This window comes from Odocoileus virginianus, chromosome 9 (assembly GCF_023699985.2).
Source record: "Odocoileus virginianus isolate 20LAN1187 ecotype Illinois chromosome 9, Ovbor_1.2, whole genome shotgun sequence".
In the NCBI taxonomy this organism is placed as follows: domain Eukaryota; kingdom Metazoa; phylum Chordata; class Mammalia; order Artiodactyla; family Cervidae; genus Odocoileus; species Odocoileus virginianus.
In genome coordinates this window covers 35147392-35172898 of record NC_069682.1, presented here as the reverse complement: position 1 = coordinate 35172898, position 25507 = coordinate 35147392, and the positions used below count along the sequence as shown (strand labels likewise).

General features: G+C 43.9%; 1 protein-coding gene and 1 non-coding gene across 6 annotated transcripts in view; both read left to right on the top strand.

Moving 5' to 3' along the window:
• SNX5 (sorting nexin 5) overlaps positions 1–25507 on the top strand; it is a 42008-nt gene that overhangs the window by 1414 nt on the left and 15087 nt on the right. For 3 of the 5 annotated variants that reach the window (XM_070472199.1, XM_070472198.1, XM_020878920.2), the window contains 12 exons: positions 9203–9307; positions 10371–10481; positions 11324–11445; positions 12588–12711; positions 13535–13630; positions 14790–14895; positions 14978–15053; positions 15962–16001; positions 16093–16179; positions 18057–18216; positions 21087–21172; positions 22098–22394. In XM_070472199.1, the coding sequence (XP_070328300.1) occupies positions 11372–11445; positions 12588–12711; positions 13535–13630; positions 14790–14895; positions 14978–15053; positions 15962–16001; positions 16093–16179; positions 18057–18216; positions 21087–21172; positions 22098–22214 (966 nt within the window). In that variant the 5' untranslated portion in view covers positions 9203–9307; positions 10371–10481; positions 11324–11371 and the 3' untranslated portion in view covers positions 22215–22394. Of the gene's footprint in view, positions 1–9202; positions 9308–10370; positions 10482–11323; positions 11446–12587; positions 12712–13534; positions 13631–14789; positions 14896–14977; positions 15054–15961; positions 16002–16092; positions 16180–18056; positions 18217–21086; positions 21173–22097; positions 23057–25507 lie in introns of those variants that run through there. The other 2 variants (XM_020878929.2, XM_020878937.2) reach the window with 2 other exon arrangements.
• Positions 4536–4771, top strand: LOC139036854 (small nucleolar RNA SNORD17). The gene has a single exon (XR_011489716.1). It is a non-coding gene; the product is annotated as a small nucleolar RNA SNORD17 (small nucleolar RNA).

Genomic DNA, 25507 nt, shown 5'->3' with positions numbered 1-25507 from the left:
ACCCAGAATTAGTTTTACCCTGCTGTTTAAAACTTCACTCGACCTTTCTGTTCTTAGTATTGTATAGCCCTGCTTGGTTTTAAGTACCTTTACCACCTTCTGACCCTCCAGCACGACCGGATTGTGAAGGTTACTTCCTTCCGGTTTTAGTGACTACAGGAAAGGACTATATAGAATTATTTCCCCGATTTTCTTTTAATTGCAGAAGTAAGGAAATAGGAAACTTAAATGTTATTCTTAACACATAGCTTCATTTTTCTTCCTCATCTCGGATATTGGTCCTGTGATGTGGATTAAAATGGTTTTTTGAAGTGAAAGTTCAGGCTTGTTCGACTCTCTGACCCCATGGACTGTATAGTTCACGGAATTCTCCAGGCCAGAATGCTGGAGTGGATAGCCTTTACATTCTCCAGGGGCTCTTCCCAACCCAGGGATCGAACCCAGGTCTCCCGCGTTGCAGGCAAATTCTTTACCAACTGAGCTCTTGAGGTTTTAAAGAAACCAACATTAAGATGGTTTTTAATGTTCATCAAAAAAGGGAGTTCCAAATGGGACAAGAGTGAAATAACAGGAGGACAGATCTTGGGCAGACAGTTATATTGCTGTAATACAGCTTTATTAGTTAACTGAAAAGTTTTGCTTTTTTGCTGAAAATATTAGAAGTTCAAACTTTCCAGTTTTCTGCTTAGGGATTTCCATGAAGGATAGGGGTTCTTCGAGGTTGGCCCCACTAATGAGGCAGGGAGCATAGTTGATCTCAAGGATTTTTAATCCATCTATGGAACTTTTGGCTCGCAAAACAGGAGAATTGGCCTGTATCCAGTAGCCTGGTGCTTCCATTTAGTGGTATCCTTTTGAACTGACGGCGTTGATTTGTCCCCTTCCCCAGAAAGCAGTTGCATGATTAATTTGGTTTTTAACTAATCCTGTACTGATGGGAGAGATTGTGTTATGGTCCTTTAGGGACTGTAAAAAAAAGTTTAGAAAAGTAAGGTTTTGCCAAGTCTAGCCCCTGAAACAAACAGTTAACTAAAACTTTGATACCATTAGGTTAATCTCCAAGATGAATTAGTGCATGTTCTCCAGGTCTCCTATTCACCTCAAGGTCCTTTAAACATCACACTTAGGTTCCCACCCACAGACTCAGTGTGTGTCTGTTGTGATCCTGTGAGTTTCGCCAACCTGTGGCAAATGGATTGTGGGTCTTGATTGTCTCCAGGGGTATTTTTTGACTTGTTAGTGAACTGAAGTCAATGTGCCGGTGTACACAGAAGCTTTGTAAGCCCACTCCACACCGCAGCCTAGCCTTGTTACTTTCACCTTAACTTTTCACTAGTTGGTTACCTGGCCTTTCAATGGTGTTTTCCTTTTCAGAGCCAGTCATTAATGTTTTACCTGCTACTGCTCTGGTTTGCCTTATGACCAACCTAGATAGCATATTAAAAAGCAGAGACATTACTTTTTCTACAAAGGTCCGTCTAGTCAAGGCTATGGTTTTTCCAGTGGTCATGTATGGATATTAGAGTTGGACTGTTAAGAAAGCTGAGCGCCGAAGAATTGATGCTTTTGAACTGTGGTGTTGGAGAAGACTCTTGAGAGTCCTTAGGACTGCAAGGAGATCCAAATAGTCCATCGTAAAGGAGATCAGTCCTGGGTGTTCATTGGAAGGACTGATGCTGAAGCTGAAACTCCAATCCTTTGGCCACCTCATGCGAAGAGTTGACTCATTTGAAAAGACCCTGATGCTGGGAGGGATTGGGGGCAGGAATGAGAAGGGGACGACAGAGGATGAGATGGCTGGATGGCATCACCGACTCGATGGACATGAGTTTGAGTAAACTCTGGCAGTTGGTGATGGACAGAGAGGCCTGGCGTGCTGTGATTCATGGGGTCATAGAGTCAGACCCGACCGAGCGACTGAACTGAACTGAACACGTGTGGAAGTTGTCTGTAGGGACACCACTCCTAGATGGAGTGTCCTATAACTTATATTAGAGGGACAACCTGAATTTTCACCAATACTGCAAAGTCCAGAGTAACTGATTGTTGTGGGCTGAAGTTTTCCACTGTGTTTATGACTTGACTTTAAACTCGAGAAGTATGACTTCTCAGAGTTGCCCTCACCTTAGTTCTGGATCAGCAACTTGCACAGAGTGTCTTAAGATCTCCCTTTGTGAATACTACCGTGACAGATCATGAACTGCCCACTTGATCTGCTGTGGGAAGAAATGGCCCAGAGAGATTATGAGGGAATTTTTTGGATTCTGAGATCTTAAGTTCTTTGGTATGAGACCTAGTAAGAGACTAAGATCTAATAATGTAGAACTTCAGCTTGAACCAGTGTTTCTTAATCTGAGCATTACTGACATTTTGGGCTTCCTTAGTGGCTGTCAAAAATAAATGCAGACGTTGTCAAATGTCTCTTGGTTGAGAACCCCCAGTTTAGACTTTCTAAGATGGTATGATGGAGTAGGTCAGGTTATGTTAGAGGCTAATAATCTTTAGTGTGCCAGTTTGTTTCTAGTTTTTTTCAGATGTTTGATAAGTTCTAAAGAAACAGCATAAAACATAAGCATTGTTGACTGTCTTTGACATTGATAGAATTAGCCTTCACCCAGTATTGAGGAACCTGATCGAAAGATGGTGAAGGGTTCCGGGTAGTGGAGGGTTACAAAGGCTGCTGCGCTTACCATGTTGGAGTTCACCAGCCACTTCGGACAGTGGAAATGAGGCTCTGATGCCAAAGTGGTGTGGGGCAGAGTTGAAGTTGAGTGAGACTGTGCTGCAGGATAGAACATGGTTTAAAAGGCTGCTTTTTGAATATGTTGCTCTCTGTTTTCCTGATTGCTTGAGGAAATTAAGATATAGTTCTGTAGGTCAGCAGTACCATTGACCAGTGGTGAAAGGCACGTGCAGTGAAGTTAGGTAGTATTTATGGAAACATTTCAGTGAACCCAGCTTTATAGAGGGGAGGGATGGTAGGGCATCTTGTCTTGCATGAATAGCAGATTTGCTTTTTATGGGTCTAAATTGAGAAGTATCTTCACGTTACTGTGAGAAACTTGCTCCTTCTACCCCCACCCTGAAAAGGATACTTCACCCCCAACACCTGTATGTTTTCTGATTAGCCATTGAGTTGCTCCTTTAAAAAAAACAAAGATTATTTGTGTATTTTAGCTGCCCAGTTGCCTGACCAGGGATGGAACCTGCGCGCGCCACACACGCCCCCACCCCCGCACTGGGTAGGGCAGTCTCAGTCACTGGACCATTAGGGAAGTCCCCACGGAGTAACTCTTAAGAAGAGATTTCCCCCCTCTAAAAGGGTGAAGTGGAATTTCTCAACTGTCTGGTACCCCAAAGGCAAAACATAAATACATAGGTAAGAGTGAAAGTGCAAGAGCAACTGACCTTCAGTACAGAAGGTCCTTGGCTTGACTTCCCCTCTTTTTACACATTTGGTGTAAATTGTTCAGACACTGATACATGGTCTGGAGAGAAAACTACTTTTCTCAATAGTTGCTTATGTTAACCTGTGGTATGTGTTTTCTGTCTGAAGAGTTTATGGTTTACTTGTTTCTGAGGGGTAGCTCCACAAGCCCTTGGGTCTAGTTATATAGTGCCTGTGATATGGGGCACAAATGCAAATTTTGCCAGTCTTATCCTCAAGAGCAGGACATAAAAAGCTTGCATGTTGTGCTGAGCGGGTCCAGGTAGCTGGTGAGTGATAAAATGAGGTTAAAATACTTAAATCTGAAAGATCTGGGAAGTGTGGTACCTTTACTAAACACAAGAATCCCACCAGGAACAGGCAGCCTTCTCTTCTCTCTGTTGCCTTTTGTGTCTCAAACTCAGAAGACACAATCCTAAGCTCAGGCAGCTCTGTCCATGTTGCTGAGTAATCTTTGTTGGTGATAAAGGTAAATTTTTTTTCTCAAACTTTTCTCTTTGATCTTAGGTTGAACATAAAGTAAGACTGCTTTGTAGTAAAGAGTTGTGGACTTGATAGTGGGAACTTTTGGTAGGGAGACTTCATGAAATCAAATAGTAGGTGAAGTGAAGGTCATTCAGTTGTGTCAGACTCTTTGTGACCCCATGGACTATAGAGTCCATGTCGTTCTCCAGGCCAGAATACTGGAGTGGGTAGCCTAACCCTTCTCCAGCGGATCTTCCCAACTCGGGACTTGAACCTGGGTCTCCTGCATTGCAGATGGATATTTTACCAATTGAGCTATCTGGGAAGCAGTAGATGAAGCACTTTAGCTGTAAAAGAAACTAGTCTGTGTGTGTGTGTGTACGCACGTGTGTGGCAGCTACATCCTCTGTAGCAGTGGTATGTTGATTCTCAGTAGAATTTCTGTGCTAGGCGATGTTTATAGATCTTGTAGTTCAACCTTTCACCTTGTGAACTCTTGAAAATAATTCAGATATCTTGTAATTAGATGGATTTCTCAATGAATTTCATTTAGCCAGTGATTCATCTTAATCTCTTTTTGGTTCCATGTTGGCATCCGACTAGCTCATGGGCTTGCAGCCTTGTGAAATGATGATTCAGTTTATCCATTCGCTGAGTGCGCTGCACTGACCTTCTTCCAAGCCTGGGTTCCTGTTCTAGGAACTCTGGCTTACGTGGTTGCCAAATGCCCTGCAGTCTGCTGTGTTCTACTGTGGACGGCTTGTGTGTTGGTGGACTACTGGTAAGAATGGCTGGTGTCAGCAGGGATGGGTCCTTGTGGGCCCATCTCACCAAGATGAGTGGTGGAAATCTGATCACTTGCTGCAGCTCTTTACCTAGCTTTTCATTAGTGACTTTCCATAGCTGTTATGTTTGTGAGTAGACAGATCTCGAAGTCTTTGGTTCTGTGTTCCTTAAAGACTGAGGTACAATATTGGCAGGGCTGGAATTACAGGGAGGGGAGAGAGAGTAGTGGAGGGAGGAAATAAACCACAGATACAGTGCTACCTGGAAGAGCAGAGCTCTTGTGTTGCTCACAGTTCAGTTTTTCCATGTACCGGTGCTCCAGGGGTAAGCTGGCATAGAACAAAGACAGGTTTCTGTTAGCTTCAGGGCAGAAGAACTTGAACCATAAAGAAAAATTCAGAGAAAGATGTGATACTAGAATTTCTTAACTTCCTTCCTGTGAGGTGAAACAGTAACAGAGTAATGTAGGTTTCGTAAGTATGCATCATATTAATCTGCTTTCAGAAATTGCTGCAAATCCAGTAATTTGGATTTTCTGCAACAGAGCGTTTTTGGATTTCCTTACTGAAGCGTATTGGACTGGGCATGGCATCCCTCCCTTTCCAGCTGAAATAATGGCTCTATGCTGCTTACAAACCATGGATTATCTGTGGTTTTGGTCCTGTAGGTAGGTAGGGGTCTTGGGTATGTTAGGCAGTCAGGTGAAGGGATAGCAAAGGAACATCCTTCGGAGAGCATCAGTTTGATGGGAAGAACCCGGTGTAGCCTGTGCTTGCTGGGTGCTTTCTGCTCTGGGACTAGAGAAGGGAGAGGCACTTAAATGTGAAAGGCAGGCTTTTCCTCTGCCTGTGGCAATTTCCATGTAACGTTCATGTTAAGCTGGAAATACCAGGGCTAGCATATTCAATTTCTTGCATGTATACAAAACTGGTTAGATTTAAGTAATGTTCAGCAAGACCCCATTCTAGTAGATGAGAGTCACCGTGAAGGTGGTTTCTTCCTATTGTGGCTTGTCATTTGGCCATATGGCAGTAGTGTAAACGAGTCTGTAGCCAGTGGTAACATTTATTATACTTACTATATCTTCACCGAAAGTTCTGAATTTCTGAATCTAGCTTTGTGTGTTGTCCAGCCATAGAGGTACTCTTTGCCATCTCTGAACCGCTTCACCTTTTGAAGAGGGGGTTTTGCAGATGGTGTTAACTTAGCCTTGTACCAAAGTGAGTCAAGTGCGAGATCTGGACCTCTGAGTGTCCTTAGCAGCTCAGAACTCTGCAGACCATCCTTTGGCCAGTGTCAGGTGCCCCAGCGCTGATGAACAGGTGAGGGAGTGCATGGGGGTTTGGTTTTAGTTTTTCTCCTTTTCAAGTTCTCTTATCAAGCGTTCATATTCCCTTTCTGGGGGGTCGTGAGGCATATGAGATCTTGATTCCCTGACTAAGGAGCACGTCTGCACACCCCATAGTGGAAGCACCAACTGGTACCACTGGACCACCAGGGAGGCCCCCCAGATTTCTTAAAACAGTTTAAGTTTTGTTTTCCAAATGAAGAAATGCTTGTTTACTCCCTGTTCTTACGAAGATCACTGTAGTCATTACTGTAAAGGTTAATGTGATAAGTATTCTGGGGACTGAAATTCCACCTAAAACTTGGTATGTGATGCAGTGGTTTCTGTAAAAATCTGCAAAAGAAGGTCTTTTTTTTAAACTTGCCTTCCACATAGAGTAAACATGTGATAAATTTGGTTCTCACAAGTGGCCTAAGGGAATGAGAAACAAAATTAACAGGCCTAATGGTTCTGAACCCCCCCTTCACATGGCGGCCTGCTAGGCAGCCGGGGGATGCTTGCTGAAACCAGGGGACGGGTGGTGAGTAGGGGCTTTGTGTGGAGGCCTGCCACCCGCTCCTGTGTCCTCCACCCTGTTGGTTATGTATTTAGCAGGGACTGTGGCATGGGACTGTCAAAGCAGAAAAAGGAGTGCTGAGCTTTTAATCACACTGGATACTTCTGGAGTGAGGATACAGTGCTGACTTAGAAGCTTGAAACATTTCGCAACTTTTTACTTCTTTGTGATTTATCTCTTCCTTGTCTGGAGAGCTACAGTACAAGGAAGTTTGTTAATGACTTGTGAATAGGGGCCGTTTTTGAGTTGGTGAGGGTTTGCATACTCAGAATTTTACACCTAACTTTTTTCAGGCAATTCCTTAAGGCCCAAATGCAAACTTTTCGTGTTAATCTGTTGTGTGTGTTTTTTTTTTAATTGTTGATTGTTTTATTTGTGGGAGAAGGGTGTTATATCATGTTTGGGGTGAGATTGTTCGGACTCCCTTCTTGGGGTGATGACAGCTGGTGAAGAAGCTGGGTGCTTGATGATGTCTTGTTAGGGTGCAGTCTTTCCAAGCTCAGGTGGGTTTTGTTAATTCTTTTTTGTCCTTATCACTATCTTACACTAAAAAATGAAATACCTTTTGCTGACCAGAAAGGAAGACAGGAAAACAGTGAGAAGTCTGGGGTTACCTGTGTGGTTGGAGGTGTGGGAACAGGGCCAACCTCAGCGTCCACCTGTGAAGCCCATTGCAGCTTTGGCTCCTGCTGTGATGAGCCCATGTTCATCCGCCTGGGTGCTCCAGCCCTAATTCCAGAGGCAGTGCAGTGGTGCTTGCTGGCTTATGGGGCTTGGCACTTAGATGGAATTGTCAGCATGTTCAGAAATTGAGAGGAAGCCAGGATTTGTGACCTCTTCAGACAGCGGAGTTTCAGGAAACGTGGCTCTGGTTGCTGAGCTCAGGGAAATGCTCCTTAGTCCTGGCCCTCGGTCTGCCCCACCTTTCTTTCCACCATTAACTACTTTATTCATGTACCGATTCTGACACATAGAAACGAAAGATCAGGTGGGTGGCCAATACTCTGTGCAGTCAGACTCTTGTGAGTTGTGTGTGTGTGGTGAGGTCTTTCTGAATACTGTATTTGCCCAGTCGTGAATTATCAGGAGGGAGGTTTTATCAGCAATGTATCAAGAGCCAGAGTCAGCTCTGAAGTGAAGTATCCCTGACCTTGAAGCTTTATCTTTGTTTGCAGAGATTTCATAAACGGACGTGTGAAAATTAAGCCAAACAAGCAAATATTTCATAGGTGTCATCAAGAATTTATTTGAAATATGTGTTTAGGTTGACATGGCAGGAACTGTTAAGTATGTTGTGGTCTCAAAAATACCTGATGTTAAAATGAAGTTCTGGTGGCAAGAACATGAGGCTTAGTTCTAGCTAGGAAAGCTGTTGTTATAAAGCTAACTCTGGCTATTGCAATCAAAATTTTTTTCTTAGTCACAGTGCTGAAGAAAAACGGGATGTACTGACTCTTCCTGAGATACTACAAAGAAGTAAGAAGTAATCACATGGGTTTTTAAAAAGAATATTTAATCTTTTTATACCCGGTGGAACCAATTTTTCTGTCTTTGGTGGTTTTATTTTGAAGAAAAGAATTCAGAGGGAAATACTTGGGATTCCCTGTTCCCTCATCTTCTTAGGTCCAGTCTCCACTTGGCATCTGCATTTTTCTGTGTTCAGTAACTCAGTGTCCCGGCAGCCTCACTTCAGCTCTAGCTTACAGTTATGAGCCTGGAGAGGTATGAGATGCTTAATCCATGCCATTTCTCATCTGACAGGCCTTCAGATCCACTGTCAGCCTATCTTTCTTAAGAATGAAAGAATTTACCATATTTTAGATTCAGTAGGAATTTTTTTTTTTCTTTCTTTTAAGGGAAACCATTTGGCCACTCCCCCCCCCCGCCAGTAATCCACTTCTTTAAAGAATTCTTTTAAAACTGGCAGAACTGGAGTTGAGTGTTATTTTCCTCTTGAATTTCCAGCTCACAAAAATCAGTTATTTTTGTTTCCATGGTAGTGCTCACCCTTTTGCTTTATTTATATGGAATCACAGTGGAATTCTGATAGTTTACTCCTTTGTTGGTTTTTACAGTTCATCTCCTGTTCTAGATCTCTCATCTCCTTGAGACAGTCCCTGAATATATATAGGTCCACTCTGGAGTGGATTTTTCTCTCCATCCAAGACCTCACACCACATGACTGTTCTTTATATCTTCTGTCTCTAGGTTATCCCAGCCTCTAACTTTTAACACCTCTTGACTGTTTTTGTAATTTGGGTATGTATGTAGGAAGTTCACGGTTTCATTTTTATCTATTTGAAGCCTTCTTAGTACAGTTCTTTAAGTATTTGGTTAAATGTATTTTTCACACAAAGTATGTAATGTACATGGTATTAGAATCATATAGTTACTTTGTTTAGGTTATAGGAATTCACTGGACCCACCTATGCACTTAAGAGCAGTTGTCCCCACAGTTGGAAATAAGATACCTCAACTGACTTTGTTCTAAATGGTCATGGATAGATTGCTAAAAGTTATTACTAGCTTCCCATTTTTGGATGGATGCTTTTTAGGACTAAAGTGGACTTGCGACTAATAGCTAAAAAATGTATTTCAGCTGAGATCTGTGTCAGTGGACCTGAATGTTGATCCCTCGCTTCAGATTGACATACCTGATGCACTCAGTGAGAGAGATAAAGTCAAATTTACAGTGCACACCAAGGTGAGTGACAGAATGACTTCAGTAATGAAAACAGTGCCAGATTACATCTCTGCTACAGTGAGTGTGAGCTAAAGTGCTACTGAAGGGTAGCACTCCTGAGGGGAGCCCCTCCTTACTCACTCTCATCAGGCACCTGCTCCTGTTACAGCCCTATGCTCTGTGGGGGAGCCTTGGGCCCCACTGCTGGTGTGAGTGTGGCTTGTGTTCTGCCTGGGAAGCTCACCAGTCCTGTGCAGTTCCACCTTTGTTTCTAATTTGCATGCGTGGCAAGTGCTTGCTTTTCCCATCTTTGCTCAGTTCTTGGCCATCTCCCAACCTATTATGATTTAAGACTTTTTCTCCAAGTTTTAAAAATTTTATTTTCAAGTGTAACTGATTTACCATGTGTTAATTCTCCTCCAGGTTTCTAGTTTGACAAGAGCACTATGCCAGTCTGAAGACCGCAGGAAGTTTTAACTTCCCAGAGCTCTTTCAGGAGCGTTTTTAGCCTCCTTTCTCCTTCCATGCTAGTTAAGTGTACTCGGTGCTTGTCTTATGCCAGGCACTATTTTAAAGGGGTTGCATGGACCTGATTTTCTGGGCATGATTTCCGTTATGATGTTTTCTGATGGCCATCTTACAGGTGAGGGACTGAGGTACAGGTGTAGATGAAGTAAGTGGTAGAGACACAGTCTGAGGCAGGATGTTTGGAGCGAGAGCTCTTGGCGGGTGCCTCCCGCAGCACACGTGTGGCCCTGAGGTCCTGTCCTCTCCCTCACGGGTTTCTCTGCTGCCCTGAGGTATGCATGATTAGCATACCTGTTCCTCAGGAGGCAGTGTGAGTATGTCTATCTGAGTCGACCTGAAAGGTGGAGCTGTGTGACTAGAATTCCTTGAAGAACACATTGAATCTTAGCTCTGACTTTCCTAGTGGTAGGGAGGTCATGTGTTGCCACTTTTTCTTTATTAGATCTCTTAAAAACCAGATGATTTATTGTGCATTTTTCCCATTGTGCACTGCATGAAACCCAAACCACTTTTTCAGAAAATGGTAGTTAACTGTCACTTTGTCTTTTCTTTACAGACCACACTGCCCACATTTCAGAGCTCAGAGTTTTCTGTTACAAGGCAACATGAAGACTTTGTGTGGCTACATGACACTCTTATTGAAACTACAGACTACGCTGGGCTTATTGTAAGTGCATTTTGAATAATCAGATAATTATCAAAGCCAGTTTTTAATACCTTGCTATTCATTTTGTGAGAGATTTACCCACATCATATAATGGGTTTTGAAAATAGTCTGAGTTCATCTGTCAACTAGCATATATGTTAGCTGTTACTGGTAAAGTCTAAAGTAAGTGAAAACAGTGTTTAGAAGCACAGTCTTAGAGGCCATAGTCTAAGAGGGCAAGCAGCTCCCTGGTGTAACGTCTTTATCTCCTTTTGGGTGTGGCATTTCCTTTCAGCCATCAAGTTGAATTGATTCCTGGTGGTGGTTGGTGTGTGTAGTCTGCTGAGAAGGCAGTTGTCTTTGTGCTCAGCTGTGGAGAGTTGATGCCTGGCTACAGAAAGACAGCTGATTTTAAAGGACAGAGAAATGTGGCTTGATCTGCCAGGCCAAGAATCTGTCCAAATAGTTAAAACAAAATCAGTACTGAAGCTTATGTTTAAGAATGTTCATGCAAAATTAGAATCTTTTGTCCTGGAATTAAAAAATTCCGTGTATGTCCAGAGGTTAATTCCTGGTTAATACCAGAGGTTAATACTTCATTGGTTTTATTTTAGCATTGGTTTTAATATATAAATTAGATAGTTGCAGCGGGATATACAGTTTGCCTTATAAATTGTTCAGTTACCAACCCAACAGATGTCAAAGTGAGTGCCCAGTTATAGGAAGGACCCTTCTCTTTTAAATGGCCAAAAGGAACGAGGGCGAGAGAAAGCACAGTTGACTTTCAGAGTGCCCCCTCCCCCGCCTCCTGAGGGTGGGGGTGAGCCGGGAGGGTGCTCAGGAAGTCAGTGCGTTGCCCGCAGATCCCGCCAGCGCCCACCAAGCCCGACTTCGATGGCCCTCGAGAGAAGATGCAGAAGCTGGGAGAGGGTGAAGGGTCGATGACCAAAGAAGAGTTTGCCAAGATGAAGCAGGAGCTGGAAGCGTAAGTGGCTTTCCTTGATGGGGCCCTGTCTTCTGAGGAGAAAAATGAGAATCTGACAGCTAAGTTTTTCAAGTGTAGCAGTTAATGAATTGCATGGCTACTGTCAATGAGTTGCATGGGGGTGTGGGGGCCTGGTCTTTAGACAATTCCCTGGTGATATTTGGAGAAGGAAATGGCAACCCACGCCAGTATTCTTGCCTGGAGAATCCCATGGACAGAGGAGGCCTGGCAGGCTACAGTCCATGGGGTTGCAAGAGTTGGACACGACTTAGCAAGTAAACCACCTGGTGATACTGGACAGGCTAATTTTTCTCTTTGTAAACCATGCTAGTCATATGGAATGTTGGTCTGGCAAACTGAAGAACTAAACCTTTGACTGTAATGTACAAAAAGCTTTCTTCCCCTGATGTTTGTTTACTGGAAATACAGTTGAAACTAGATTGTAGCAAGTGTTGTTAATAAGGAACCATTTTAACAATGGCTACATTGATGGCTTGAAAGAAGTCCAGGTCTGCAAGAAGCTTACTTTAATCTGATTGTAATTCTTTCAAACAAAAATGGATTCTTTATGCATAGTTGGAGGTTTGCATGAACTATCCTCCTGCTCCTTCCTCTTGCCCTTCCCCTATTCATCGGGGTCCATTTCAGCAGTTCTTGCCAATATGCTGCCACAGACCCAGGTGAGCTAGGCCCGGGCTCACACTCCTGCCAGGCCTACCTGGGCAGCTCTGAGGACAGAGCACCAGACTTGCAGACTTGGTTTCCTGCTGTTGAGTGTGGAGTGTGTAGGTTGAGATAAAGCCACTTTGTAATTTCTGATAGTTCCCAGCTTTGTTAGACTCCTCTCTGTATACATGGCTGCAAAATTAAAGGCCTGTCGTGGTTTTGAAGAAGCCATTGTTGTGTGCTGTAATTGCACGTGGGTTTGGGCTTCACAGACGTGTCCATCAACTCTGTCACTTCCCCTTGCATGGCTATTTTACAAATTCCAAAATGAGAGCTGCCTCATAACTGGATACTGAATTATACCAGGCTGCTTGGGTCCAGTTCAGGTATTGTGTGTAGCTGTAGGACAGCACAGTGGTGTCCCAGGAGTGGTACTTGGCAGTGAGCTGAGCTGAGCCTTGTGCCTTGTATTGCAGTGAGTACCTTGCCGTCTTCAAGAAGACTGTGTCTTCACACGAAGTCTTTCTTCAACGGCTCTCTTCTCACCCTGTTCTCAGTAAAGACCGCAACTTCCATGTTTTTTTGGAATATGATCAAGATGTAAGTCATTTTAATTCCATTTACACAATCTAATTGCAGTGTACAAAAAAAATACATATTTTCTGAAAAATTGACTTTCAAGGTTGGATTTCTTATCAATGCAATGGAAACCTTTCTTAGACCCCCCCGCCTTCCACAGGGCAGTAAGTCCAGTGTATATAAAACGTTGCATGCAAAGATTTTGACCCTTTTCCCCCTCAGTTACTTTTGGGATTATTTGAAAGTTGATCCACATTCATTTTTTTCCTTGAAAGGAGACATATGGTTGCTTTAAAAGTATACATTCTTTTTCTTATATATGAGGCAGGCACTGACTTACACATTTCCTTGTAGTCTTCTAACCAGTGAATAATAGCATAACAACAATTCTACCCAGAATTTAAGGACACTAAGACTTGATGCCTAGATAGTTTTTCAAAATATCTCCTGAGTCATAGAATTTGCAAGAGACTCTGGTTTAATCCCTGGGCCAGGAAGATCCCCCAGAGTAGAGGATGGTAGCCCACTTAAGTATCTTGCTTGGAAGATTCCATGGACAGGGGAAGCTGGTGGGCTAGAGTCCATGGGGTCGAAAAAAGTCAGACATGACTGAGCACACACACACACAAGACTTGATACATAGATAGTTTTTCTAAACACCTGCTGAGTCATAGAATTATCACCTGTCCTTAGGATTAGTTGGTTTGTCTGATATTTTAGATGTGGTTATGATGGGGTTAAAGGTGTCTTGGGTGTGCTTATTACTAGTGAACAGTTACTTGGGGTGTGTTCAGAACTTGATGGAAAATATGTGTACCATTAACTATTTTGAATTTCTTTTCAGCTAAGTGTCAGGCGGAAAAATACCAAAGAGATGTTTGGTGGCTTTTTTAAAAGTGTGGTGAAAAGTGCTGATGAAGTTCTTTTTTCAGGAGTTAAGGTAAGTGGTCTTTAGCTGTTTAAGAAAACTCTCTGTGTGAATAGGTGACCTTTTCTTTCTTCAGAATAGGTATTTGTGAAACAAATGGTATTAGTTTCTCAAAAATGGAAGTATTTTCAAGTTTTGGTTATTTTTATCAACTTACTGAACTTTCGCTCATTTTCCCAAAATATCTGTTCTTTCCCAGAAGGGATGAGAGCCTCACTCTTCAGTTTTCATTGTCTCCTTTTCTGTAAGGAAACGATATTCAGTTATTCGTCAAAAAATAAACCATGTGACCAGTCTTTGGTGCTATTCTCCACAGCTGCACTGTCCCCGTAGCCCCAGCCTTGTGTGGAGTTGAGCACCTGACCAGTGCGGTGCCCTGGTGTAATTAAGGGCATATTTTGTCTTCAGACACTGGATTTGTAGGCCTTTGGTAATGAAGAAAACATAAAACATGAGAAGTAGTTTTACCTGTTTCTTTTTATACTGTGGCTACTAAGTAGAAAGTTCTAAGTGGCACATTTGGCTCACTTTATTTCTGTTGGACTGTGCTGTTCTGGAACATAAACAGATGTCCCAAGTTTCTCAGTAGCATCCTAGGTGTGGTTTATTTCTTTGCTCCTCAGTTACTGTCTGGTGTCTGACTTTGCCACTTGTGGTCTTGAGTAAGGAGACTAGGATGTGGGTAACGCAGGTCTTGTCAGAAGTTTGGAAGCTCTCGGGCTGTCTCTGGGTGGTGGTGAAGGTGTAAAGTGGGGGCGTTTGGCATCCCTGGTCAGTGCCCCCTAGATGCCAGTATTGCGTCCCAGGCCATGTTTCAGAAATGCAGGTATCTGAGGCAAGGTAGCAACCCACCTGGCCAGACCACCACTTTGGAATTTTGGAATTGCTGTTGGAGGTCAGCAAGTTTTACTGGGCTGTGCTAAATGGCTCTTCAAAATGGTTCTCTTGATGTTTCTTGCCAGCCTTTCACTTTTCGCTAATCCCTGATGTGAAATGTTAATTTAAAAAATTATTTAAATTTCCCTGGTCCTTAGAGGTTAAATTTCTTATGCCCGAGCTTATTTTTTTGTTTGTTTTTTTTCCCGATTACTTTCGAGCTTATTTTTAAAATATAAAATACATATTCATGTGTAGTTTTGTTTCTTTGAAACTTTTTTTCCTTTGCTTTTAGGAGGTAGATGACTTTTTTGAGCAAGAGAAGACTTTCCTCGTCAACTATTACAACAGGATCAAGGATTCCTGTGCAAAGGCTGACAGGATGACCAGATCTCATAAAAGTAAGTGCACTCACCCACTAGCCCCCTACCTCTGCTCAAGTGCCAGCTTTGTTCACATAAAGAACTGTCCTTGTTCCCACAGGTGTCGCAGACGATTATATCCACACCGCAGCCTGCTTGCATAGCCTGGCCTTAGAGGAGCCTACAGTCATCAAGAAGTAAGTTTTCCTTGGGAGACATTTTCTCTCATCCCCTAATTGAAAACTGTTGTGCAGTTAAGAAAATAATGAATAAGGGCTGCATAGTTCAGTTCCGTCTTGAGTACAAGCTCATCGAGGGTGGATGGTCTCCAGCATGCATTTTATACACCCTCCAAACAGGGGTACCTCTAAGCCATCTATAGGGAATTCAGGGCACTTCTGTACCAAGTGTGGTAGCTGTTGTAAGGACTTGGTTGCTGTGTTGTTAATTTTTGACTGCTCTGGGGCTATTCTCATGGTGCATGGACTTTTTGTTGTGGAGCTCAGAGCTCTAGGCATGCAGCCTCAGTAGTTGTGGTACACAGGCTTGGTTTCCCTTTCACAGCATGTGGAATCCTCCCAGACCAGGGATTGTCTCCTATGTTGGCAGGCAGATTTCTATCACCTGAACCACCGGGTGGTTTGATTAGTTTGATTTGGAGTTGTCACTGAGTGAGGTTTTTTAGCGTCTCCAGGTTATTTCTGGTATGCGATGGTACAGTTGACCCCCTCCATATCCATCTGCATCTGCAAACTAGAAGAAACTGCAGATAGAAAAACATTTTTTAGAAAGTTCCAAAAAGCGAAACTTGAATTTGCTGCACATCAGCTATTATTTGCATAGCATTTACATTGTGCTTAAAATTATTTGCATCCCTTTGCATTTTATCATGCACAGGAAGTAATCTAGAGATGATTTAACTTAAGAGGGTGTGCATGTATTATATATATGAGGGGCTTGAGCATCTGTGGATTCTAGGGTCCATGAAGGGTGTGGCTGGGTTCTAGAGCCAACACCCAGCTGTTACCATGGAATGACTGTTCTACTAGGCTTGGTCTAGTGGGTGGTATTTAAGACCTTAAGTCAGAATCATGTATATTTGCAGGTACCTGTTGAAGGTGGCTGAGCTGTTTGAAAAACTTAGGGTAAGGATTTTTATGTTGGTCTTCATAGTATATATTTTATAATCTGTAGATTTCTGCTTACATGATGGTGGCCTTTTTTTTAAAAAAACAGAAAGTGGAGAGTCGAGTCTCCTCAGATGAAGACCTGAAGCTGACCGAGCTCCTGCGCTACTACATGCTCAACATAGAGGCTGCCAAGGTGAGGGTTTCTCCCAAACAGGCCTGGTGGTGCCAGTGTGTTCTCTGGGTTAGAAATGAAGGGAGATGGGGATTTGTTAGCATCATTCATGTAAGTTATATCACCCTAAATAAAGAAGTAAACTGAGGCAAGCGCCAGTTTATTCAGGAAGAGCAGGGGAATTGTATGCCGCATGGGAAGCCACAGGAGATTTCACTGAAGGTCTAGAGTGGGCTATATTTTGGGGCAAGGAGTGCAAAGACAAAGAGTCTGGGAAAGCATGTCATTGGCATGAGGGCGCTGGTCCTGAGCAGAAGCTCATTGGCTGTGCGCTCACTGCTCGGAAGGGGAGGTCAGGCTGGGTCTTCTGTGCGTCAGGTATTTGTGGAAGTTAGTCTCTCAGTTCCTACGTTATATTCTGAGGGTGCGTGCATCCCCCAGGTCCATCTTTGATTGAGATCTTCTCAGTGACGTGCCTTCTTCTTAGGTCTGATACCAAGTCCTTAGTTTGTGTTCTTCAGGGGCCTGGAGCAGGAGGGCTGGTGCCATTAAGAGTTTGGGGAGTTAATATGCTCTTGGATGGGGACATAAGTGGACATACACCTAAGGGGCTCTTTCTGAGGCAGGAAAGGCTTTGGGGTTTGTTATCTTTTATTGAATTGTAGTTGTCACTGCATCCTTTGAGTCATGAAGTATTGCTTAACCAAAAGCAAGATGAAGTGTAAGCAGAGTGACATTTGGGAATGGAACACACATTCTTCACTGTCTATACTGTCCTGACAACATGTTTAAATTATTTTTATGTCGTTGTCTTTCATTCACTAAGTCATGTCCAACTCTTTGTGACCCCATGAACTTCAGCACGCCAGGTTTCCCTGTCCTTCACTATCTCAAATTTGTCTGTTGCTCAAACTCATGTCCATTGAGTCGGTGATGCCATCCAACCATCTTATCATGTTGCTGCCTTCTCCTGTCCCCAGTCTTTCCCAACATTGGGGTCTTTTCCATTGAGTTGGTTGTTCGCATCAGGTGGCAAAGTATTGGAGCTTCAGCATCAGTCCTTCCAGTGAGTATTCAGGGTTGATTTCCTTTAGAATTGACTGGTTTGATCTAGCTTTCCATGGGACTCTCAAGAGTCTTCTCCAGCGCCACAGTTAGTGTCAAATTTTTGGCTCTCAGCCTTTATGGTCCAACTCTCAAATCTATACATGACTGCTGGAAAAATCATGGCAAAGTGGTGTCTCTGTTTTTTAATATGCTAAATTCATCATAGCTTTTCTTCCACGGAGCAAGTGTGTTTTAATTTTGTGTCTGTAGTGATTTTGGATCCCAAGAAAACAAAATTTGTCAGTGTTTCCACTTTTTCCCCATCTGTTTGCCATGAAGTGCTGGGAACCGGATGCCATGATTTTTTTTTTTTTAATGAGTTTTAAGCTAACTTTTCCCCTTTCTTTCACCCTCATCAAGAGACTCTAGTTACTCTTCACTTTCTGCCATTAGAGTGGTATTATTATCTGCATATCTGAGGTTGTTGATATGATTTTTATATGAAATTACTAAATTAGGCAGCATAAAATTTTAAGCTAATGGGAAAAGGTCATCAGGAAGTAGAAATTCTTTCCCCCATAGTTTAGTTTTGTTTTAAGCGATTAGTCTTTTGGCATGTTTTCTTTTGGGAAATAACTCTGTGGCCATCACTGTTTGGTTCCTTCTCTCGATGCATGTTGAGATCTTAAGGAGTGGGAGTACATGAGGTGGCTGCCCTCTGACCTTTCAGGCAGTAAACCGAGGTACTTGTCTGGTTCTTAGAGACTTTAGGTGGTCTTCCTGTTCTGTTCCAGAGATTTTTCAGTATAGGTTTAACTACCGTGTATCATGTGTGTCGATTTTCCTTCTAGGATCTCTTATACCGACGCACCAAAGCCCTCATTGACTATGAGAATTCAAACAAAGCTCTGGATAAGGCCCGGTTAAAGAGCAAAGATGTCAAGCTGGCCGAGGCACACCAGCAGGAATGCTGCCAGAAGTTTGAACAGCTCTCTGAATCTGCAAAAGAAGGTGAGTGAGGCTGCTTCTTTCTTTTATGCTTTCTTTTTAAAAAATATTTTTATTTGCTCTGTCAGATCATCATTGCAGGATGTGAGATAATTTTGTTGCTGTGATGGACTCTAGTTGTGGCACGCTGGCTAGCTTCGTTGCTTCTTGGCACATGGGATCCTTGTTCCCTGACCAGGGATCAAACTCATACTCCCACCATTGCAGTGCTGATTCTTAACCCACTGGATCTCCAGGAAAGTTCCTACTTTCACTTTTTATTGGGAAACAAGTTAAAAAGTTTATAGAGAGAAGTTGTCCAAATGGTGCAGAGGATGCCCACATGTCCTCTGTCATCTGCACACGTTCATGTGTTCCTGCTTGTGTAATTTTATAAACACATCTGGGTTTTTTTTTTTTTTTAACTGTTTAAGTTATATCCTTCTTAGTTGTTTTATCTGTAAAAACTTGGCTATGTTTCTGCCATACAGTTACCAATGTGGGTTGTATTTAGTTTTCGCTCTAAAATCTCCCTTAATCTGGAAGGAACATATCTCAGGTTTAGTTTCTTTCTTTCTTTTTTTTAAATCACATTTGTCTTTAGGAAGACCGATTTCTTTTTGCAAATATTAATAGATGTCCCTTACTTTTGTTTAGTCTATCTCCTCACTATTGTATCCCGGATGCTGTGTAATTGTGTCTTTTCGAGGGCATCACATTTGAGGATATGTTGTGTCCATCTTCCCTTCATATCTGTGTGTTTTGATGACACAGTCATGGGTTTGTCCACTGTGTACTTGACTTTTTTTTTTCTATGAGCCGCTGATGAGCAGACTGTAGGAGACAGTGTGAGACCAGGTATCACCCTTCCTCCCTGGATGTAGCCAAAGGCAGTTGTCTCTCCACTCCAGCCCTCCTTTTCCAGGTCAGCTTTCAGTGCTGCCTATCTTATTAACACAAGCATTCCCTTCTCTCCCTTTTTAAAAATCATTTTTACTGGAATTCTGGATTCCTATTTTCCAGAAGTTTAAAATTTTTTAGTGTATTAAGCTATTTTGGTGTTTATAGTGTCCGGAGTGAGCCCATGGGCATGGCTTTAAGCTGGCGTGTCCTACGACACCCCATATTTTTGAGCATTTAGATACTCTGTTTTAGTCTTGGACTTCTACTCCAGCCCTGAAAATCACCATTTCTTCCAGGAGCCCATATTGAGTACTCTGTGTGCCCATTGCTTCTGGGGTGCCTCTGCTCCTGGACCCTTCCACTGACAGTGAGGGAGTGTCAGGGTGTGTGCATACACACCTACTCCTCAGGGATCGTGAATCCATGATATCATGACTCAATTCTGGTCCATTTCCAGGGTTCTTTCTTGCCCTCTACCATTCCAGGATAATGGGCTTTTTAAAATAATTTAGGACTTCCCTGGTGATCCAGTGGTTAAGACACCACACTTCTAATGCAGGGGGCACAGGTTCAATCCCTGGTCAGGAAACTTAGATTCCACATGCCAAAAATAAGAAGATAAAATATAGTTTTATAACTTTATTGGGAGACGGCATACCATTTCCATTAAACATGAGTATAGTAGGTAGTCTTTTCTATAGGGGATCTCAACTGCTGTGAAGCTGTTAGGGGCCGTGGAACATACCAGAGCAAAAGTTGAAGACTGTGGTCTTACAGAATGTGAAGGTGCATTATAGTGGACTCTGTACTTGATTCATCCTCAAGACACCCTCCCCCTTCAAAACTCTAGGTTTCCATGTGAAATGCATATCATCATAAGACTTATCTCAGAACGTTCCCCTCCTCCGTGGTTCTGAAGTCTTGGTGGATCTGGAGGGTTCTCCTTTTTTTGCTGAGTCTGGCCAGGACTATGGGGCCCTCCCTGGGAGGGACTGGGCTCCTCTGTGCAGAATCTCTGCTCATGGCTGTGGACATGCCCATGTGGCTGCCCTTGGGATTCTTTTAGAGAGGCACCTCTTCCTCACTGCCCTGTACTTAAAGTAAAATTCTAGCTTAAAAAAAAAAATAGCTAATTTAAATGTATAAGGGAAAAGACTTCAAAGCTACCACATTGAAATCTCAGTAATTATATAGACCAGAGTTAGTGGCTTTGATAATTTTTGTGTTTTTCTTAAAATAGTGCCAATTTAGCCCGAACTTTGTTGCGGAAGGTTTGTGCCGATGGCGTTTGATAAGCCTGGGTGTACTGCCTGTAAAAGTGGAGTGTGCTGTAGGATACCGAGATGAGTGGCTCTTAGCCTCACGGCCCAGGTTGAGGCTCTAAAGTTGTGGCTGACTAGATGGGAGTTGTTGAACAAGCACAGCACCATGGGCAGGCATCCTGGGAGATGGATGGGTGACTCTTGAGTTCTGTTTGGTCCTGGAAGGAAGGAGGAGAGCTTATTATGACATCCCACACGACCAGCCTGATAATATCTGAACTACTGTCATTAATGTCAGTATATGTTTGAGTTTTTACGTGGCTCTTAACATGACATTTCTTTTCTACTCAGTGCTGTGTAGGTAAGGTTCGAGAGGGTGAGTTTACTTCTCAGACCCTCTGCCCCCGCTGAGGCTGAGGGGAATTTGATCACAGGAAGTTTAAAATAACCCATAAAAAGACCCTTGCTGCAAGTCTGTGTGGCCCACCTCCCCACCCACTCCCCACATGCACTGCATCCTGGAGAGGAAAGGCCAAGCAGCTCAGCTCAGGGAACCCCAGGTGTTCAGGAGCGGTTTCCATGTCAGGTGTGTGTCCCGATGGCAGAGAGAAGTGAAAGGTAGTGGGTAGTGGGAACCAGAGCTCTAAAGATCATTTTGTTTGTGAAAATGAGGTATGGAAGTTAAAGATGGAAATTGCTCAGTTTTTCTTGGTCAACTTTGTTTTGTAGAGCTAATCAATTTCAAACGGAAGAGAGTGGCAGCGTTTAGGAAGAATCTAATTGAAATGTCTGAACTGGAAATAAAGCATGCCAGGGTAAGTCTTATCTTCACACAAGTCAGCTTTGGAGGGTGTTTTTTAAATTAACTTCGCAATTCACTATTTCAGTATGTCATGCAGTTGGGGCTGGCTTTGTGGTCTTAATCCCCTGTGGGTGGATGGGAGCCAGTTGATGGAGTATTTTTTTCCACTGCAAACCAAAAATCTGAAATGCAGTCTTGATGAAAAGCTGCTTTGTGAGAGGAGCAATCTTGGTGGCAGTTACCCTGCTTCCCTCCTGACGCCCTGTGGGCCATGCTGTGGAGGGCTTGTCCTAGTAATTTGTTAGCAGCCATCGTAGCAATTGAAAGCTCAAGTTTGCCAACTTGCTAACTTTAGATTTCTGATACTAATTCCTTTTTGGTTTAAAAAGGAGGGAAAAGTCCTTACAGATGTAATGTGTGTAGGATAATTTAGCCCAGAAGAGACGGAGAGCAATGGTTCTCAGTGCTGGAGCACGTCAGAGTCTTATTCAAGCTCTTCGGGTTTTTCTGCCCACGCCCAAAGCTCTGTGGGTGGTTCCTGGGTGCAGCTGATCCTGAGCCCCTCAGGTGCTGTCTAGTCCAGGGCGGTTGGGTCAGTGTCACTACTCATCCACACTGGTTAAAGCAGGGCGTCTGGACAATTTGTGTGTTTTGAATTCCTTTATTTTGACCACAACAGAGATGTTTCCTCACTTGGTTCTTTAAGTCCTACCATATCTGACCTTCTAAATTGGAGTTTTAAAATATCATTTGTGTGTCATTTATACATAATGTACTGAGTATTCTGTTATGTGAATTCCTTTAAAGCGAGAACTTTGTAAAACATATCCTGCCAAGTCCTATGTGAATATTTGTCATTTATAATCTCACCCACAACTGTTTTTAGCAACTTTTTATCCAGTCTTTCCAAGGCCTTTGACCTCTCATATCACGTGTAGGTTCAGCCACATCAGTGGGATTGGCATGGCTACAGTGGGAGCAGACCTGGGGTGGTGGTGCTGACTGAGGACAGTGACCGGGGCGAGGGGACTTGTGGTCCAGGTGTCACTGCATGAAGAACAAGCACCAGCCCAGATGTCTGAGGGTCTGAGGCCTGAGCTCAGGTGACTTGGAGGTGGGAGGCCTGGAGCATTCACTGGATTCCTTTTTCCAGAACAACGTGTCGCTCCTGCAAAGCTGCATCGACTTGTTCAAGAACAACTGAGTGAAGGACTGAATGTGAAGAAAGACAGCATCACTTGCACTCAAAATCATTACCACAGAAGATTTGATTTATCTTGACTTCAGTTTAAAATTATGTGAATACGTCTTTTGATTTCTAAAGATCTTAACACTTAACCATGTTGGTTTAAAGATATTTCTATTGCATGCTCCTTGGACATAACTAATCTTGATGGCAGTTAATACCTCAGTGGGTAGAATCTTAAGTACTGGGTTCTCCTCTAATTTGTAGTGATGAAGAAAGGGTGCGGAATCACGTGCCTTCTGGAGCAAGTGTAATCAGCAGGGGCCCCGCATGTGTCGTCTCAAGTTTCATGTGCCCGGGTCGCTATAATTTAGGGTAGGTGCCTGTTAATAGCAGATGAGTCAGCTACTTGTTACAGGTAACAGACATTCCATCCCTTTGTCAAGTGATTTTCCCCTTTCTTACTCTCACGGATCGATAGTCACCTTCAGTTGTTTGTACTATAACAAGAGCAAGAAAAATATCATATCTTTATATATACCCTTTGCAACTCCATTTTTGTAGCTGGGATACAAATATTTGTGGGGAGAGGCTTATCTTGAGGGTATAAGAACAAGTAATGTGAACCCCTCCCTTCCTGGTGGGGGTGCAGTATGTGTGTGCTTGGACTTTTTATAAAGCATCCAATAAAATAATCCATGCTCTCCTGTCTGGAGTGATTCTGGGGGAAACGGGCCCAGTGCGCCGAGGCTGCAGCCCAGCTTTGGGGTAGTGGGATAGCTGCCTGGTGCTGTCTTGGCCTCTCTTCTCATTCTCACATTCAGGCCTGTTCATAACAGTCCATCTGCCCCATCGTCATCACTGAGCCTTGAGGTGGTGTCCACCAGATTTCCAAGTTTTATAATTATTTGAAAGATATACTTTGAGACTGTAAAAAAGTTCACCCACCCCACTGCTTTTAGCAGTCTTAATCCGTTGTAACTGGTATGGGTGTTGTAAAACATTAGTTTTGAACAAATGTTAAACTGATGTTGAAGTCTTGTCTTCTCAGCCAGTTAAGCAGCTAAAATTTACTCAACAGGCCTGGACACAGTTGTTCCTGCTCTCTTGTTGATTTAAACAGTCTGGGTTCCTAACCGTGTCTCCCGTCTTGCTCACCTGGTGGCCCGGTAACCAACACTCGCCCCAGCCACAGTAGCACAGGTGTGTTTGGGGTTGCACCTGGACCCAGGAGTTGTGGCTGCTGGCCCACCTTGCCTCAGGGCTTAACGGGGGGCACTTGGTTTGGACAGCATGGCTGGGTGTGGTAAAGGTGGCTGGGATACTGGGGACCAAGTTCTGGACCTGCATAGTGGCTCAGGGGGCTCCCCTTCTGAGCCAGCCAGGTCTGTAGTGCAGCAGGGCTTTCAGCTAGCTGCCCCTTACGGTCGTGTGCTTGTGTTTACCTTCTGATCATGATCTTGCTGGTCACGAAGCTCCATTGGGTTCTGGGTGGGTGGGGGCATTTCTAGTCCTATCGCCTCTCGCCCTATGTCCATCAGTGGAGCCATCACTGCCTTTCTGCAAACCTGGGCTCTTTCCCAGGGGCCAGGTGAACTGGGCTCCAAGAGGACAGGCTCCCCTGTCACCACACCCTTTAGCACGGGCAGAAGGCACCTCTGCCTGTTCAAGCAGAGTGAAGTGATTCCTTATTGCCATTCAAAAGGTGTTCACTTTGTATTTATAATCTTTATTTCTGACTACTAGAAAGGAATTCAATCTATAAACTAGGAAGGAGAAATCTTCAATCATACTGCATCCCATGACAGTTACTGAATGTTTCTGATTTCCCCTGTACCTATGTGTGTAGTTGGTATTTTACAGAAAACTATCCAGGGCTTGGTATCTGGAGTCCAGAAGCCTGAACACTTCTGCATCTTTTGTCTGGACTGTCAGTCCCACCAGAAAGGGCAGGACCCCCTGCAGTGTGAAGGAGGTGAGGGTGGGCCACACACAAACCCCACCCCAGCTCCAGCAGCTGCCTTCTCCATGCTGCAAAGGCTTCACTTAGATGGAATGATTTAGCACAGCCATTTTAGGAGGATTTTAATTTTAATTGGGTCTTACTTTCATGCTTTACAAAACCTCTCTTTAAAGCTTGTTAAATTGTGAGACCTGTAATCTTGGGAAAAGAGAGCCCGTAATCCCAGCCCACAGCCACTTCATCCTACACCTGCCTTTCAGCTCTTGAATTAATTCATGTGGTGCACCCTCAGCCTAAGGAGGGTTTTTAGCATCAGTTAAATGGGTGGGGTTTTGAGGGGGTCAGGAAAGATGCCTTGTTTTTTAACTACCATGTTGCAGACTTGTCATTTTGGTAGATGTTTGAAGACGGGTGGAAATGATGTGTCTGAAGCCTGGTGTGCTGCAGTCCCTGGGGTCGCAAAGAGTCGGACACTCTGCTCTGCAGGTCACAGGAGGGGACTCTTCGCAGCTCTGAGACCTAAAACCAGGCGAGATTCCCAAGCAGCAAGTTAAAACCCTGCTCGGTTTAGGCTAGGACCAGTTTTTCCCAGATTCAGTCTTAATATGCTAGTTCCTGGCCTAGTGATGGAATGCCCAGCTCCCCACTGGCCTGGCCTGCCAGGGAAGGGAGGTGCCTGCAGACAGCTGAGCGAGGCACTCGGGTGAGTCACTCATCTCTGCTCTGGGCGGTTGATTCTGTCATCAGCCTTTTCAGTCTCTTTAGCAGGCAGGTGGCCAGGCATGGACTTAGGGGCAGGAGTGAGAGGAGGAAGAACCCAGGAAGAGGCCCCTCAGGACCAGGGGAGACACAGCCACTGAACACCCACAGGCAGCGGGTGGATGAAGTCCATTTGTTCTGGGAAGCTGCCCTGGCCCAGAAAGCGGCAAGTCTGGGTGGATTTTTCCAGAAGGAAGCTGCTGTGAAGCCTGTGGGGCTCGTACAAGTGTTTCTCATTTGTGTCTTCAGTCCTCTGGAGCTGTCTGCACTGTCCGCAGAGCGCTTGTCCCGCAGAGCGGGGCTGGGACGGAGTCAGGGCCCCAGACAGGCCAGTGTGGGCAAGCTGAGGAGGGCGGCAGGGGTCAGGACTGTCGGGAAGCCCCTGCGTCACCAGCACTTTCAGCCCGAGTTCGTCTGATCGTGACCCTCTGTCTACAAAA